Source organism: Myxocyprinus asiaticus, chromosome 30, assembly GCF_019703515.2.
Source record: "Myxocyprinus asiaticus isolate MX2 ecotype Aquarium Trade chromosome 30, UBuf_Myxa_2, whole genome shotgun sequence".
Taxonomy (NCBI): Eukaryota; Metazoa; Chordata; class Actinopteri; order Cypriniformes; family Catostomidae; genus Myxocyprinus; species Myxocyprinus asiaticus.
Window position 1 is genome coordinate 15,946,485 of NC_059373.1, and position 14,210 is coordinate 15,960,694.

Below are 14,210 nucleotides of genomic sequence, written 5' to 3' on the forward strand. Positions count from 1 at the left end.
TTCTTTGTCACTGCCTTGTGACTACAGTAGTACAGCTACCATCTACTTCCTGTCTAAATAAAAACTTCAGGAAACAAAACATGAAGGTTTAAATTGTTTGGAAATGCACCTTATAATAATAGTTTTGAATAGGGCTGACTCAGTGACTTGTGATGTAGTGACCTAGAAAGTGTGATTTTGAAATAGTGTTTAAATTACACAATATAATCATTTTAATCCATGATCACACCATACAGGAATCCAATGCACTATATGTTTCAATTACAGCTGTCTCCAAATGGAATTTTTTTTTATAGTTGGTGACAACAGTCTGTGCAATGAACAAAGTAGTTGAGGTTTAAATATAGAACCTTTTATTTCCATTACGAATAAATAGTGTTGAAAATCTGAAATAAGTCTTAAATACCTACAGAACGTTTGTATTTAAATTGTCAATAACACTTTATATGCCCAAATCCAGTGAAAATGCAAAATTTCCTTGGTTTTTTCTGTTGTATTTTTTTTTTTTTTTTTTTTTAAGATTTCCCTTGTAAGAAAGAGTTCAAGTATAAAAATTCTCAACAGTGTAAAATAGCCCATCTGATGCATAAAGCAATATAAGCACAGCATCCATCCTTGACATTGACAATACATTCTAGTGTATGAAGCAGCATGTCCCTTATTGTTTTGCCAGGTTTTCTTTTTCTTTTTTTTTTTATAAAGTCTTTTAAACAGTTTTAGATATGACAAATGGAGATAACATGCCTGGAGTAACCGGCCTGCAATAAAATAAATGTCAATAGGCATTTAACTAGCCAATATTTAATGTCATGTTCTAAAATTCCAAAAGGTATGGAGGAAAAAAAAGAATTGTACAGTACACATACAGAATTGTATCTTAAATAAGTCCTACACCAACATTTTTGGTTGAGTATGTTAATAATACTACAACTAAGCCTCCTCAATAACTTATAATAATAATATGCCATGAGATGAATACATTATATCCATACAGTACCGCTTCTAAGTCTGCGATCTTAGAGCGCAACATAAGTCAACTCAAAATAAATATCTTAAATAGCACGTCTTTTTTCTCTTTAAATAGCATTACAAATGTAAGGCACACAAAGAACCCTTGTATGCACAGACTGGGATCCTTTTCGCTTTAGTGCTGTTTTGTAAAGAGTTGCTCATTGAAATACGTAGACCTTGTAAATGTGTGCTGGTGCTCAGACATAGTTCTTACTGAACATATAAAGATCAGAGATCGTTTATCATTGGTGTTGACTGATAGCGGTCCATTTGTATAAGGTGAAAAGCTTCAGTTAACCCCCCTCTCTTATCACGGTTCCTCGTGTTGATCCAGCGAGGAGTCACTCATGAGAGAGATCCATAGAAGAGGACATTGGGAGATACTGGGAAGATGTACAGGTGGTCTTTGCTCAAGTGCCCAAAACATCTCTAGGAAGAGGATAGGGACTGTTGACAGAGCCATAGCAGGACCTGCTCCAAAATGGGTCCAGGGATTAAACCGTGAAAGCTCAACAGACGAGCACCAGTGATCTTTCCAGAGCACTCCGTGTGTGTGTTTGTGTGTGTATCAGTGCACGTTTCTTTCAACACAGCTGTTGCTCTCTGATTCTAGTACTAGTTTCTAACACTGAGCATTTTCCCCCCCAAGTCATTTTCCCAACGTAGTCATTTTTTTTTCTTTGTATGTGTTTATGCAGCTTTCCTCAACCCAAGACAGACACGTTTACACTTAAATCTGTGTGTAACTGTGTATGTGTTATTCCATGTGTGTTTATAAGCATATAATACAATACATTGCAGTCTTATCGTCTTTTGTGCCTTCAAATTGTTCGATGCCCTTTTTGGGGGAGCAAGAGAAAATCGCTCCTTTTCCTGCACTTTGTTTTGTCCCCATGTTTGCTTTGCATAGGTCAAGAGGTCAAGACAGGAGTCAGACAGGAGAAAGGAGGACATTCAGCATCAGATAGATAAAAAGGTAGTTCAGAACACATAAAACATGCTAACACTGGATCGCTCTCCATTTTGCCACAGTTAGGTCTACTTATCCCTGATTGGTAGAGTTTGTCTTTTCTAATTCGCTGAAAAATGCTCCATTTCCCTGATGATAAAAAAAAAAAAAAAAAAAAAAAAAAAAATGCACTTGAGAAGACAGAACAAAAAGAGCCCTTCAAAAAAATGAGAATAAATATAAAGGTAAAGGGGCCTTTGAATCAAAACACTGTGGGACATTTCCAAGTGTCCTTCGAAAAAACGGACGCCTACATTAATGACAGCATCGGGACTAAAGGTTTCGTCTACAACGCGCCTATACCACAGTGATTAGTCACTGCACTCCTCCTTTCCCAATAAATATTCTACTCTAATATTAATTATAGTAATAAAGATAACAATAATATTGATATTGATAATGATCATAATATAAAGCTAGATTCCATCTTTTTATGCAAACTTTTTGTTTTTTTTTCTTTGTTCTGGTTTTAATCACAGCAAGTTGGAAAGCAATGGAGTTCCCATCTCACTAATAATCTCTACCAATTACTATTCCCCTCCCGTATTCTCCCCGTCTTCCTCTTGCAATCAACCCACAACCAGCACCTATTTTCTTCATCATTCTCTACATCTTCATCATCTAGTAGCAGTCGCTGGGTGTCAACCCCCCCGCACATCTCCCGTTCGCCTCATTGGTTGCTATTGCATCCGTTCAGCTTGCAGCTGCTGGGGCTGGTACTGACCGAAGGCTGCAGCGGCTGCGGCTGCAGATCCTGGTGCAGCGGTGGCCAGAGGCTGCTGCATGGCGTAGCCATAGCCGGTGGTAGCTACGTAGCCAGCTGCGGCAGGAGAGGCCGCGTACGGATACTGCTCGTAGGCTGCGGCGGCCGCAGCAGTTGCTGCGCTGGCGTACTGAGCGTATGCTGCGCCCGTGTAGTCGATGTAAGGCGAGGATGCGGTGGCGGAGGCCGCAGTTGGCTGGATGTGGGGGATGACCACGCTGGGCTGCATGAAGGCTTGTGGGTACACGTAGTGAGTGGGGATCCTGTGGGACATAAACACATGACAATGTGTTAGTATTGACAACAAATGTAACTATGAAGAACCACAACGCGGCCAAGCACCCAATTTCCACAGTTCAGTAACACAACGGAAATGCCTGCTAGTGATTATTAGAGAGATAAGGTTGCCAGAATAGACATCTCTCAGGAAAACCATGAGAGCCGAGGGAGTGACCTGAAACTGTGTATTCTCTCTTAATGTTCATCTAAAAGGTGAAGTGTTTAAATGTATGCACCACTAGCGACACCAAACAGAAATGCAAAAACATTCCGTTTTTAAAGTGGTTTACCTAACATTCCCCCACCGGCCATTGGTTAGACAAACACAATCAACCTATGAATGGTTTACTTAGTTTTCTCTACATTGTAGCTGACGTGCAGCTTAATATGTAGAGACAACTATAAGTAAGCCATTTATAGGTTGATTTTCCTCTGTTTGTTTGAGCGTCCTGACCGCCAATACAACAACGATAGTCATATTTCCATTCCATCCAAGTAAAGAAATTAATATCAGCAAAAAATCTGAATATCATATTATATTATATTATATATATATATATATATATATATATATATATATATATATATATATATATATATATATATATATATATTTTAAAATAATTTGCAAATAAAGCCCATGTGTTCAAGAGAACAAAATCATCACTTTTGGGTACACTGCCACAAATCAAGCAGTTTGAAAACAATGTTTATTTTTGCAATTCTGTTTGGTGGCACTAGTGGCAAAGAATTTACACACTTCAGCTTTAAGCTGAAATAGAACGAAGAAGCCTATTTTATTATTGGAAAAATTATGCCAGCTTTCAATAGAAAACTGAAGCATCAGCATCTACAGAGGCTGAAGCCATGCACTGTCACAAGCATACAGCACCCTGATGCTCATCCTGTGAACAAGGGGGGAGGACCCAGGAGAGGCAGAGAGGAGATGAGGGGAGCATTGTGAATATGTCAAGGCCACTTTGACAGCTGGACAGTTTTCAAAAAGGGACGCTGCTGGCTGTTTCCCCCTCCGCACTTAGACAATGAGCCTGAGGCTGGAAAGTGCACACAGAGGGGAGTTTTGATTAAATAAGCAATCATGAACAATGTGCCCATTCTGCCTTTCATTACGTACCCCACTGCACTTTCAGAGGGTTTACACATTCACTGTCTGCACTGAACATACTTGTGAGAACTTTTAAAATTGGATTAAGGGATGATATGATGTATTGAATGACCTCACAGTTGCTAAATATACTGCAATAAGACTATACAACATCAGGAGTAATTATCTGTGAGAACTAGGTGTGAGATTCTCATGAAAAATTCCCCTGAGAATTGAATCATTAACATTAAGTGCTTATGATGACATTTTCTTAAAAGTATAGTCCACCCAAAAACGAAAAGTCTTTATTTGCTCACCCTCATGTCATTTCAAACCTTTATGACTTTCTTCCATAGAACACAAGAGATCTTTAGCATCATATCCAATCTGCTCTGACCCTGGTCACCGTTCGCTGTAATTGTCATTCTTTTTCATACAATGAAAGTGAATGGTGACCAGGTTTTGGACAATCTGTTAAACACCTCTGTTTGTGTTCCACCAAAGAAAGTCAAACATGTCTGGAACAATATATGGCTAAATGAAGACATAAATTAAAAAAAGAAAACTATCCTTTTGAGGAACTTTTATAAAACATCTACTTCTCAGCTGGTATTCAAAAAATGAATGTGTACTGGCAGAATTATAAGCCCATCATGAGGCTTATGGTTAAGATAGTTATGTGTGGAATTTGAGTTAATTGAGTCCAACATTTAAATATTTCTGAGTTGGTGTGAAATAGGAGGAAAAAGAGAGAGAAAAGTTCTATCATGGCAACCCTATTTGTAGCACACCACTGTATCAGTCAAACCTCAAACCCTAACCACTCCCAAACAAAATCCCAAACCTCTGCCCCAAATCAATGAAAAAAAGAAGCAGCAGAAAACAAGGCAACAATACGTACTACCAACATCAACTCAAACAAGCACTTTATTTATAATGCCATAAATAAAAGGGATGATAAAAAACCTTCGTGTTTTTTTCATTCAGGTCAAAGTTGTTCCTATGAGATGTTCCATAGATGCCTTGTCAGCCTAGGTTACAGCAGGGATTGTGTTAAGTAGACTACCACAGTAAGAAACATACAAAATTACAACAACAGAGTGTAGGGTTTAAGCATGGAAAAGATCACATTCAATCTGCACAGGCACCACAACAAAAAAAGCACCACATGCTGTACATTTACACTTGGGGCAAAAATGCCACTGAAAGTGACAAAATGCCCCAGATATTAAAAACATGGTGGCAAAAATGCCCCCATTGTGAATTTCGTTTTTTGTAATATATTACAAAACATTTTATTTACATTCTATTCTAGACATATTCTAAACCTAGTCTAGAATAGACCTACATTCTGGTAATGAGTTCAGTGTCACACTATAGTGACCTGTAGCTGTCAGATATCTATAATCACTGTTTCAGAGGCGAGGGCTGTTCAATGTTATGCTAATATGAAGTGGGTTTTGATTGTACAGCAGCCAGATTTGTTCAGATTAAGAATTAATTTAAATTGATGCAATTGTAGTATGTCATAACTGCATAACACAGTATTTATTTATTTTTTTTATAAATGTTTATTAAAAATATGCCCACATAAAGGTAAAAATGCCCTTGAAAAATCAATACCAGGGAACAAACATTGCCCCTTAGTAAAAAGGTTAATTTCTGACACTGGCACAGAGTGCACCTCACTATGAATTAAGAGACTTCTTTAAAACTATTAAAGCTTTTACAGGGAGTTCAGTAGCAAACGAACGCAATGAACATTCTAGCTTTTAAATATTTTATGAAGTGTTTCTTTCTATCTAGCTCAATATTAGGCTGGTCTGTTGTTATTCAACTCAAGTGGGATGCACACTATAAAACAAGCTGTCTAAAAGCAGTGTCAGAAATCTTGTGCAACCACTTTTGTGTTAAATAAAGTGCAGCCGACTCAAAAACACATCAACATTATTCACATCAAAATAAAGGTCAACTTCAGACTTGTGTTCCACAGAAACAGACGTAGAACACCTGTTGTCATCCGCGGAGATCTAAGCTTTGCAATCAGAAGCTGAGAAGCTTTTCTATAGACAGCGAGCACGTTTCCATGCAAGATCTTACACTGATTATGCTTAAGTAACAAAGAATAAGGTCATGTAAAAGCCTTAAACAGTTTTCCGTTTGGATTAAAGGTCATGAACCGCTTAAGCATACACCAATTGGCAAGCTTAGATTTTTGCCCATTACCCCAATTATGCGTTGTTTGTAAACACAATTACCGCTATTCTACAGGCTTATCCAATGTGTGCAAATGCTGTGCACCTATATGTTCATGTTTTGATGTAAAAAGCAGAGAATAACACAATGATGGTGCACATAAATCTCATGTAAATGCGGTTTTCTTGCATTGTCTAAATTTTTGTTATATAACATCATAGTATTGATCTATTGATTGCTTATATTTTCTTAAGGCTTACTATCTATCTTTTAGTGAAAGATGCAGGGCACCTTATCATCATCTGAATAGGTTCTCTTTACAGACTTCAAATGTATACGAGGATAATGCATGATGAGTTCAGAAAGTCTATGCTAAGCTCATGTGAAACTCGTGTCAACAAAGGGAGTTGTAAAACAGGCATGACTTGCAAATTTCACACCTGATCCACATATTATACAGTCCAAATTTGACTACTGACATCGTGTGGCACACATCCCCCCCACCCCCACTCCTAGTGTCAGACCCCTTATCCTATGTTAAGCAACAAGGGTGATTTGGCTAAACAAATTAGGAAAAGTGTGTTTCAGAAGGCTTACACTAAAACACTAAAAATAGAAGTGAGATGCCTAAGAGGTCAGCTCTCACTGCATGCGCCAAGGGCCCAAAATGTCTATGGCAGTCTCGAGTCTTTGGAGGCCCCTGGCTGTCTGAGACCTGGGGCACTGGCCCAATCCATAATTCAGCCCTGTTTGGCCTCTGAATAACACTCATTAACTGCTCCAAGTTTGATGGCCCAATTCATCTGACACATGGCTTCCTGCCACCTCCTAAGAGGTGCCATCTTAGTGTCAATGGGGCACATGTTGGGCCTTGAGTTTATCTCAAAGTTAAATGTCAGGAGCAGCCCAGCCCCCCAAACTGAGAGAGGGAAAATGTGTGACAGTGACCGTAGCGAGAGACAGTAAAAGAGAGAACGTTAAAGAGCGAGAGAAGGCTTTATGCGATTGCAATGTCAGCAGTACAGCCTTTGTATAAAACAATGGTGAAGCTTGTTTTCCTTAACACTGCATGGGGCCATGTGACGAAGGCTCGCTCAGGGGGCTGTGGCATCCAGATATTTGTTTGTCACAGCAGAGAGCTCAAAACACATGCATGCATGTATGTCACAAACACACACACACACACACACACACACACTTACACAAAAAGACACACACTCACCCACATGCTTACACACACGATATGGAATCTTCCACAGATTAAATAATGACAACAAAAAATGTGTTATGCCTGCTGATTTTACAGTAGATTGCCAGTTGCCTATGTAATTTGTTGTTTATACAGTATGTCTTTTTCCTTTGGAATGAAATGGATATAGTTTTGACCAGTATACTCTTTTCATGTACCAGTTATTTAATTTCACATCTACCAATAAATGGCACCATTTGAAAAAACAAGGCCATTACATGCATTCAGAGGTAACAAAAGGAAAAATGGTGTTCACAGGTAAAGGCCAAAGTATACTTTGCGCTAACGCGTTGCCGATTGCTCCGCGCACAGTATGTGTGACCTAAATTTCATCATAATCCTGACCGCGCACCAGACAGATTTTCTTGACTCGCGGCATGCGCCGGCCATTGTCTCTACTAAAAAGCATCACAAAGAAGTTGTATTGGGCATGCGTCAAATGCATTTGTATTCGCTCGTGGTCAGAAGAGTATACTAACAAAGGCAACGCGGTCAACCAGGCACATGTCAATCCGGAACATGCAAAAACAAAGTATACCTAGGCCTTAACGTACTTATTTCACGTTTTACTTGCATCATAACTCGACTTTTACGTAACAGACTTTCATTCTTAACTGAAAAATACGTTGTATGTTAATCTTAGACACAGCCCAAAAGAGGACTAAAAATTTATTTTCAACCACACAGATCGCAGAACTACTATGCATGCATATATATATATATATATATATATATATATATATATATATATATATAAATAGCATAAATAATCATAATAGTCATTAATATTATTAAAATAAATAGTAATAATTAATATTCAATAAAATATTCCTAATCCATCTTATGTTTTTATAATCGCAATAAAATCGGTTATCAGATACTTAAAACATAAGTATAGATCGTAAGAAAACAACATCAAATGAGTATGTTTACATAAACTATCTTGCTCCGATAATGCTTAAGCTTAACACCTTAAATGTTTGTCCTATATCAGGGTATAAACTGATCAGCATACATCGATTTTTGCCCATTACCCCAATTTCGCTCTGCATGTAAACATCTTTCCCGACGTTCTTACCGGCTTATCCAATGTGCGCAAGTGTTGCGAGCATGACTGTGGATGTTTTGAAGTCAAAAGCAAAGAATAATTTGTTGATAATTTTTAAAATCTCATGTGAATCCATTTTCTAGCGTTGTCAGAAGCTGATTTTTGGTAGTTCAAGCGAATTGGTGTGCATGTAAACGCAATCATTTTCGGTCAAGATCTAGACGTGGACCAACATGAAAAGGTTACATTTTCTGAATGGTTTTTAGAATCCATAAAAAAAAAAAAAAAAAATGGATAACAGGCAATTTATGAGGACATCGTGACAGAGAGAAACTGCAGGAATCTAGGGACTCAGGATCCTCTGCAGGAAGCCTTATAGGGCTAGAATAGAGAGAGAAATAACAGCGGAGAGAGAGAGAGAGTGAGAGAGAGAGAGCTGAAAAAGAATGAAGCGAAGAGACACAATGGAGATGGGAGAGAATGGTAAAAAAGGGTGAGTATGTGTCATAGTCTCGGTGGTGAGTGTGACAGAACTCTCAAACAGTGAGCAAAATAAAACCGCAACGTGCAAGTTTGTAGTTGGGCTGTTGGGTTGGCGTGAAGAGGGGAACGGCACACAAAACAAATGGCACTCACTCCAATAACAAGACACCAGAAAACAACAAAAGGTGAAAAATAATAATAATAATAATAAAGATCAAAACACAAGCTCCAGCAATTAAAAACGTGAAGAAAATAAATAAAAGCAGAGTAAAATCACACTTTGCTCCTTGGCAAAGTCATCACTCCTCCACAACACTGAAATTCAGCACCCCACAACCAGCCTTTTTTTTTTCCCCCATTAAATAAAATAAAATAAATTAAAAAGCACACAGTTAAGCTATCAAAACCACTTCATAACGCACACACAGCTCTATGTACTATTAAAAGTGAAAGTCCAAACCAAAATAAAACCAACGTACATGCATCTGTAATCACCATTTCGAGCTTGTTTGTGTGTGTTTGAGTCTACAGGTACTGTAGCTACTGATCTGCACAAAGCTCTCACAGCTATTCCTCAAACCACCAGTTATCTTAACCCAAATCGAGCCTGTCGGACCAGAGAAAGATAGACAGCATTGAGTGTCCAGTGTAAAAGTTAATCTTACACTCACAAATGCTCACACACACACACATCCATCGAATTACATCAATGTATTTAACTAGGTCAGAAATTGTGAATAAGCATTGAATGTCATGTCTTGTTCCATCTTATTGGAGTATAAATTACTGAATTTGAGTGGAATGAACAAGCATGACACAACAAAGTATCAGTAAAAAGGGGATTTCATAATCAGGACCTAAAACTGTTGTGATGAGTAAAACATTCAATCAATCTATCTATCTATTTTTGGCAGTTCTAGGTGTTGCTGTCACTCACCCATATGGTCTTTGGATGAAAGCTGGGTGAATCTGAGGGACACCAAAGGTAAAACCTGCAAACAAAAGCATGAGAATATAAGCACGTTAACAGCTTTCTTAATACCACCCAAATAAATATGATGGCTGTAAGTGATTGATGTTAAAAAGCCCTAATCTTTCTTTATGGAGCTACTGAATATTTTGTGACACATTGGCACTTCATTATCCCATGGTGTAGAATACATTAAGTTCAATAGTTTGCGGTTTATCGCATAATTACATAGATCAGGTACTGTTGTTGGAACAAACCGTTTGAAAATATATCAGTTTTGCCACTCACTTTTAACCCTGTGGGTTTTATTGGGAGTCGCTGTCAATATTTACAGATTGTAAAGAGCCAGAGCGTTGGTATCCAATGGCTTCCACTCATGATTAGGATCTTTTTATGTCCTCGCTCTGCATAGCAATACACAGTTGCCTTACCTGGCTGCATCACCCGTGGCTTGGCTCCCAGATAAGCCAGGTTAACATTGGCCTTCCTGCCATCAATGATGGGGTTGGGGTCCTTACAAGCTCTGTCTGCGGCAGAGCGGTCTGCCATGGTCACCTAGTTTGGAATGGACAGGACAAATAAAGAGGTGCTCTGCATTAGTCATCAGCGTTTGCCAAAGGAACAAATCATCTGAAACTATAAGGCTAGCTCTTCTTTAAAGTTGAAAGGAAGGATGTTCATGAAATATCTGTTGACATACTGTAAACACAAAAGCAAGGTTTGCTCTTTTTAGCACTGTGCTTGCAACCTAAAGCCACTGTAGAATTTAGATCATTATCTAATCCTCATGACCCCTGACCCAAATTAAACTCAATGTGTTGTGTATAAATTGTCTGACGAAAATAGTTAAAAACATAGCTTATTTCAAGCTCTTCTACGCCTTATTCCTTAATGTCTCTGTAAAACAGGCTACACCAGACATCATTAGTGTATTGTGAAACCCGTTGGAGTCCCCTACGTCTGCTGTGTTGACTGTTAAAACTTTTCAAATTGGCTTGTTTACTCTGTCGCTGTGGAACTCTTATCAGGGTGCTTCTAGTCAAACAAGACAGCTGAGCCACCATGCGCCTGTTAGAGACCGTCCGCGCTGTTTTTCAACTGTTTTTTATGCGCCAAATATACGTCGTTGGCCGTTGCGCCGTTTCTTGATGTTTTTTCAGCGTCTAGCGCAAGAGCGCCGTGTTTTTAAGGCGCAAAGCGCGTCTCGAGACACCTGCGTTCTTTTATTTTTGCGCTTATTTCTGGCTTATTAAGCGCACGAACGCAGAAAAGCGCGTGAATTACAAACATTGCGTTTGCCCGCATTAACTCAAGCTTATATGAACCATTTCGCTATCGGGAAGATCTGGTGTGTTGCCATTTAAAATTGTTGTGTCATGTTGTCACACAGCCCTGGTGCATGTCCAAACGCCTGCCTCAAACACTTGACAGCTTCTAACTTCATATATCTCCTAGAGGAATTAGGAAAGGGGGAATACTTACAAATCCATAACCCCTGGACTTTCCAGTCTGCCTGTCGGTAATCACCACAGCCTCCTCAATTTCCCCAAACACTTCAAAGTATTTCCTTAGACTGGAATCCGTTGTATGGTACGGAAGACCACCGACAAATATCTTGGTATACGTGGTGTCCTTTTGGGTGGTATGCATCCTCACAAAAATGCTCAAGTGCAAAAATATAAGCTAATATTAATACGGCGAAAAAACAAACAAACAAACAAAAAAACAATCAAACGTAGTGCAATATTTTAGGCTTGATAATGAACTATTTCGTTACTTTATTGTTCTGTAAAATATTCACGAGTTCCAAAAAGGTCGATTTCCGAGCAATATAAAACGCGCTCTAGATGTGTTTAATGTAAGAGGTAGATTAATTTGCCGTCCCTTGGTAAGTCATGTGGAGCGGACTGAGCCTAGGATCATCAGGTGGATCGAGCTCCTCTTCCTAACTGACGTGACTTCTAAAAAAGTGCGTGACCCATTCCTTAAAGCACGGGTAACCACACCCAGGTGACTTTTGAGGGAGGTACGAGCCACGCATTATTACACGCCCACTGCACGCGCGGAACAACAGCTGGACAGCGCGCGCACAACGGGCATCTGTGTCCCTTTGTTGAAGAACTGTAGAGACATTTCATACAGTTGTTGTCCCTGTAAATGCATGCAAATGTGTGTGTGTTTAAGTTAATTTGTGCGTGCGCGTGTATGTGTGTAATACAGAGAGGCAAACATAGAAAGTTAAAAACAAATCCCAAACGCCACAGTTTAATGTCTTAGAATAGTAATGTGGCGTCATTTTGAGCACAAACTAAACAACAGACATCGTTATGCTTAGATAACCACAGAGGCCAACCCATCATATATTATTAGACAGATCTCGTCCGTTAGGATAGCTTGGCAGGTTGTGATGAGGTGAAAGAGTTCTCCAGGTGAGGGCGCTGGTGCGCGTGTGTTAAAAATAGAGGAAGAAACACAGATGTGCTTGAGGATGGACGCTTTTAAATGCTGTTTCATTGAAACTAAAACAGAGCGAGTGTCTGGACATGTTTCCAAAGTCTCTCACTGCATCTCTGCATGAGCGTGTGCGTGCGTAAAAGCGCACATTTTGTCTTGTCAACATCTGTATTATTTTTTTGTGAGCATGTGGGTGCTTGACAAATAAAATAGTTTTCCAACTTCAAGATTATAAATTAGAATTTCTGTAACTGGCCACCTTTTCAGTATTCCCCCATTTTTTATCACTTTTTCCATTCACTTAAATAGTCCTGCGTGTGACAAATGAATCTTTAAAAGCAGACAACCGGTGTTGGGTGAGTTACACAAAAAAGTAATCCACTACAAACTACTAATTACTTCTATAACACTGTTATCTGATTACTTCATCTGAAAAGTAATCACATTATTAATTACTTTACTTTTGAGTTACTTTATAAAACGCTTCACTTTTTTTCCACTCAACAAATTTGACGTTTCTATTTCTTATTCATTGTCATACACCCTTCAGCTGTCACAGATACAAACACAAACACACGGACATTTGAACATATTAATTCAGATTTGAAATGTATTATAATTATATTATATTATTTTAGCAATTAATGCACTGAAAGTAATTACCTTAATTGAAAGTCAGTGACTGTAATCTCAATACAAGAATTAAAAAATTTAATGCATTTTGACAATACTTTGTTGACTAAAAGTAATTAGATTACAGTTACTAATTACTTCGTAATCAGATTACACCCAGCACTGCTGTTCAACCAAATGAGTTTTCCACAATCATCTATAAAATTGCAGTTCTCTTAAATAGTCCTGATAGATGTGACAAATATTTATTTTTTAAAGTAGCTTAGGCTACAAAGATTCCTTATAGACTCTCAACTAATAACAAGACAATAACTTTATGTGTGACAAGAATTAGAAAAATATTTTTATAATAGTTTTAGATGAAGTAGAGTATTTTCACTACAGGTACAGGACACTACTGTCACTGCTCAAAATGCCATGTCAACTACTCATTTCTTGCTTTAGAGGGTAGAGATGAGGACTATAGATCTTTCTGATAATATTTGATTATCCTGGCCATGAATCTCTTTAAAGAACCCGGGAACTATTTATCCAAACATCAAATTCAAGCTTGTTAATAGTGTATTAAAAGGATAGATTAACGTTCTAACATTTCCTTGACATCTTTGCAACAAGCATCAACAACTGCTGACATCAGACCATCCCAATCTCCTCTTGGACAAAAAAAACCCCAGATGATTTTCTTGGTCTCCATACAACTTGGAGGAACGTGATACATGACACAGTAAATTATTAAACGGGCTTTTCATTTAGACCAGGCAACTTCCAAAGCACTCGGTTGATGGAGTTTCTGTGGAAGCTTGCAACCTGAGAACTAGTCTATGTAGTGTGACCCACCAAGCCATGTTGAGATCCTGAAGCCCATAGATGGATAATTGAAACTTTATATAAAAAATGTCAGGCAGCAACTTGATAAAGTGCATCCATGAGTCCACTAATTTATTCATGCAGGGCCACACGCCCATTAGCAATGAGTGGAGGCAACGTGAGGGAGATGGCTTTGTGTTTCA

The 14,210-nt window shown here is 38.5% G+C and overlaps 1 protein-coding gene across 1 annotated transcript; it reads right to left on the reverse strand.

Annotated features, from left to right (window-relative positions):
• Positions 1-330: 330 nt before the first annotated feature.
• Positions 331-12,085, reverse strand: rbm24a (RNA binding motif protein 24a). The gene is made up of 4 exons (XM_051664494.1): positions 11,596-12,085; positions 10,545-10,668; positions 10,081-10,135; positions 331-3,046 (listed from the first exon to the last, which is right to left on the reverse strand). Exons 1-4 carry the CDS (start codon positions 11,761-11,763, stop codon positions 2,701-2,703), a joined length of 693 nt encoding a protein of 230 aa, XP_051520454.1. The 5' UTR covers positions 11,764-12,085; the 3' UTR covers positions 331-2,700.
• Between the last annotated feature and the right edge of the window lie 2,125 nt (positions 12,086-14,210).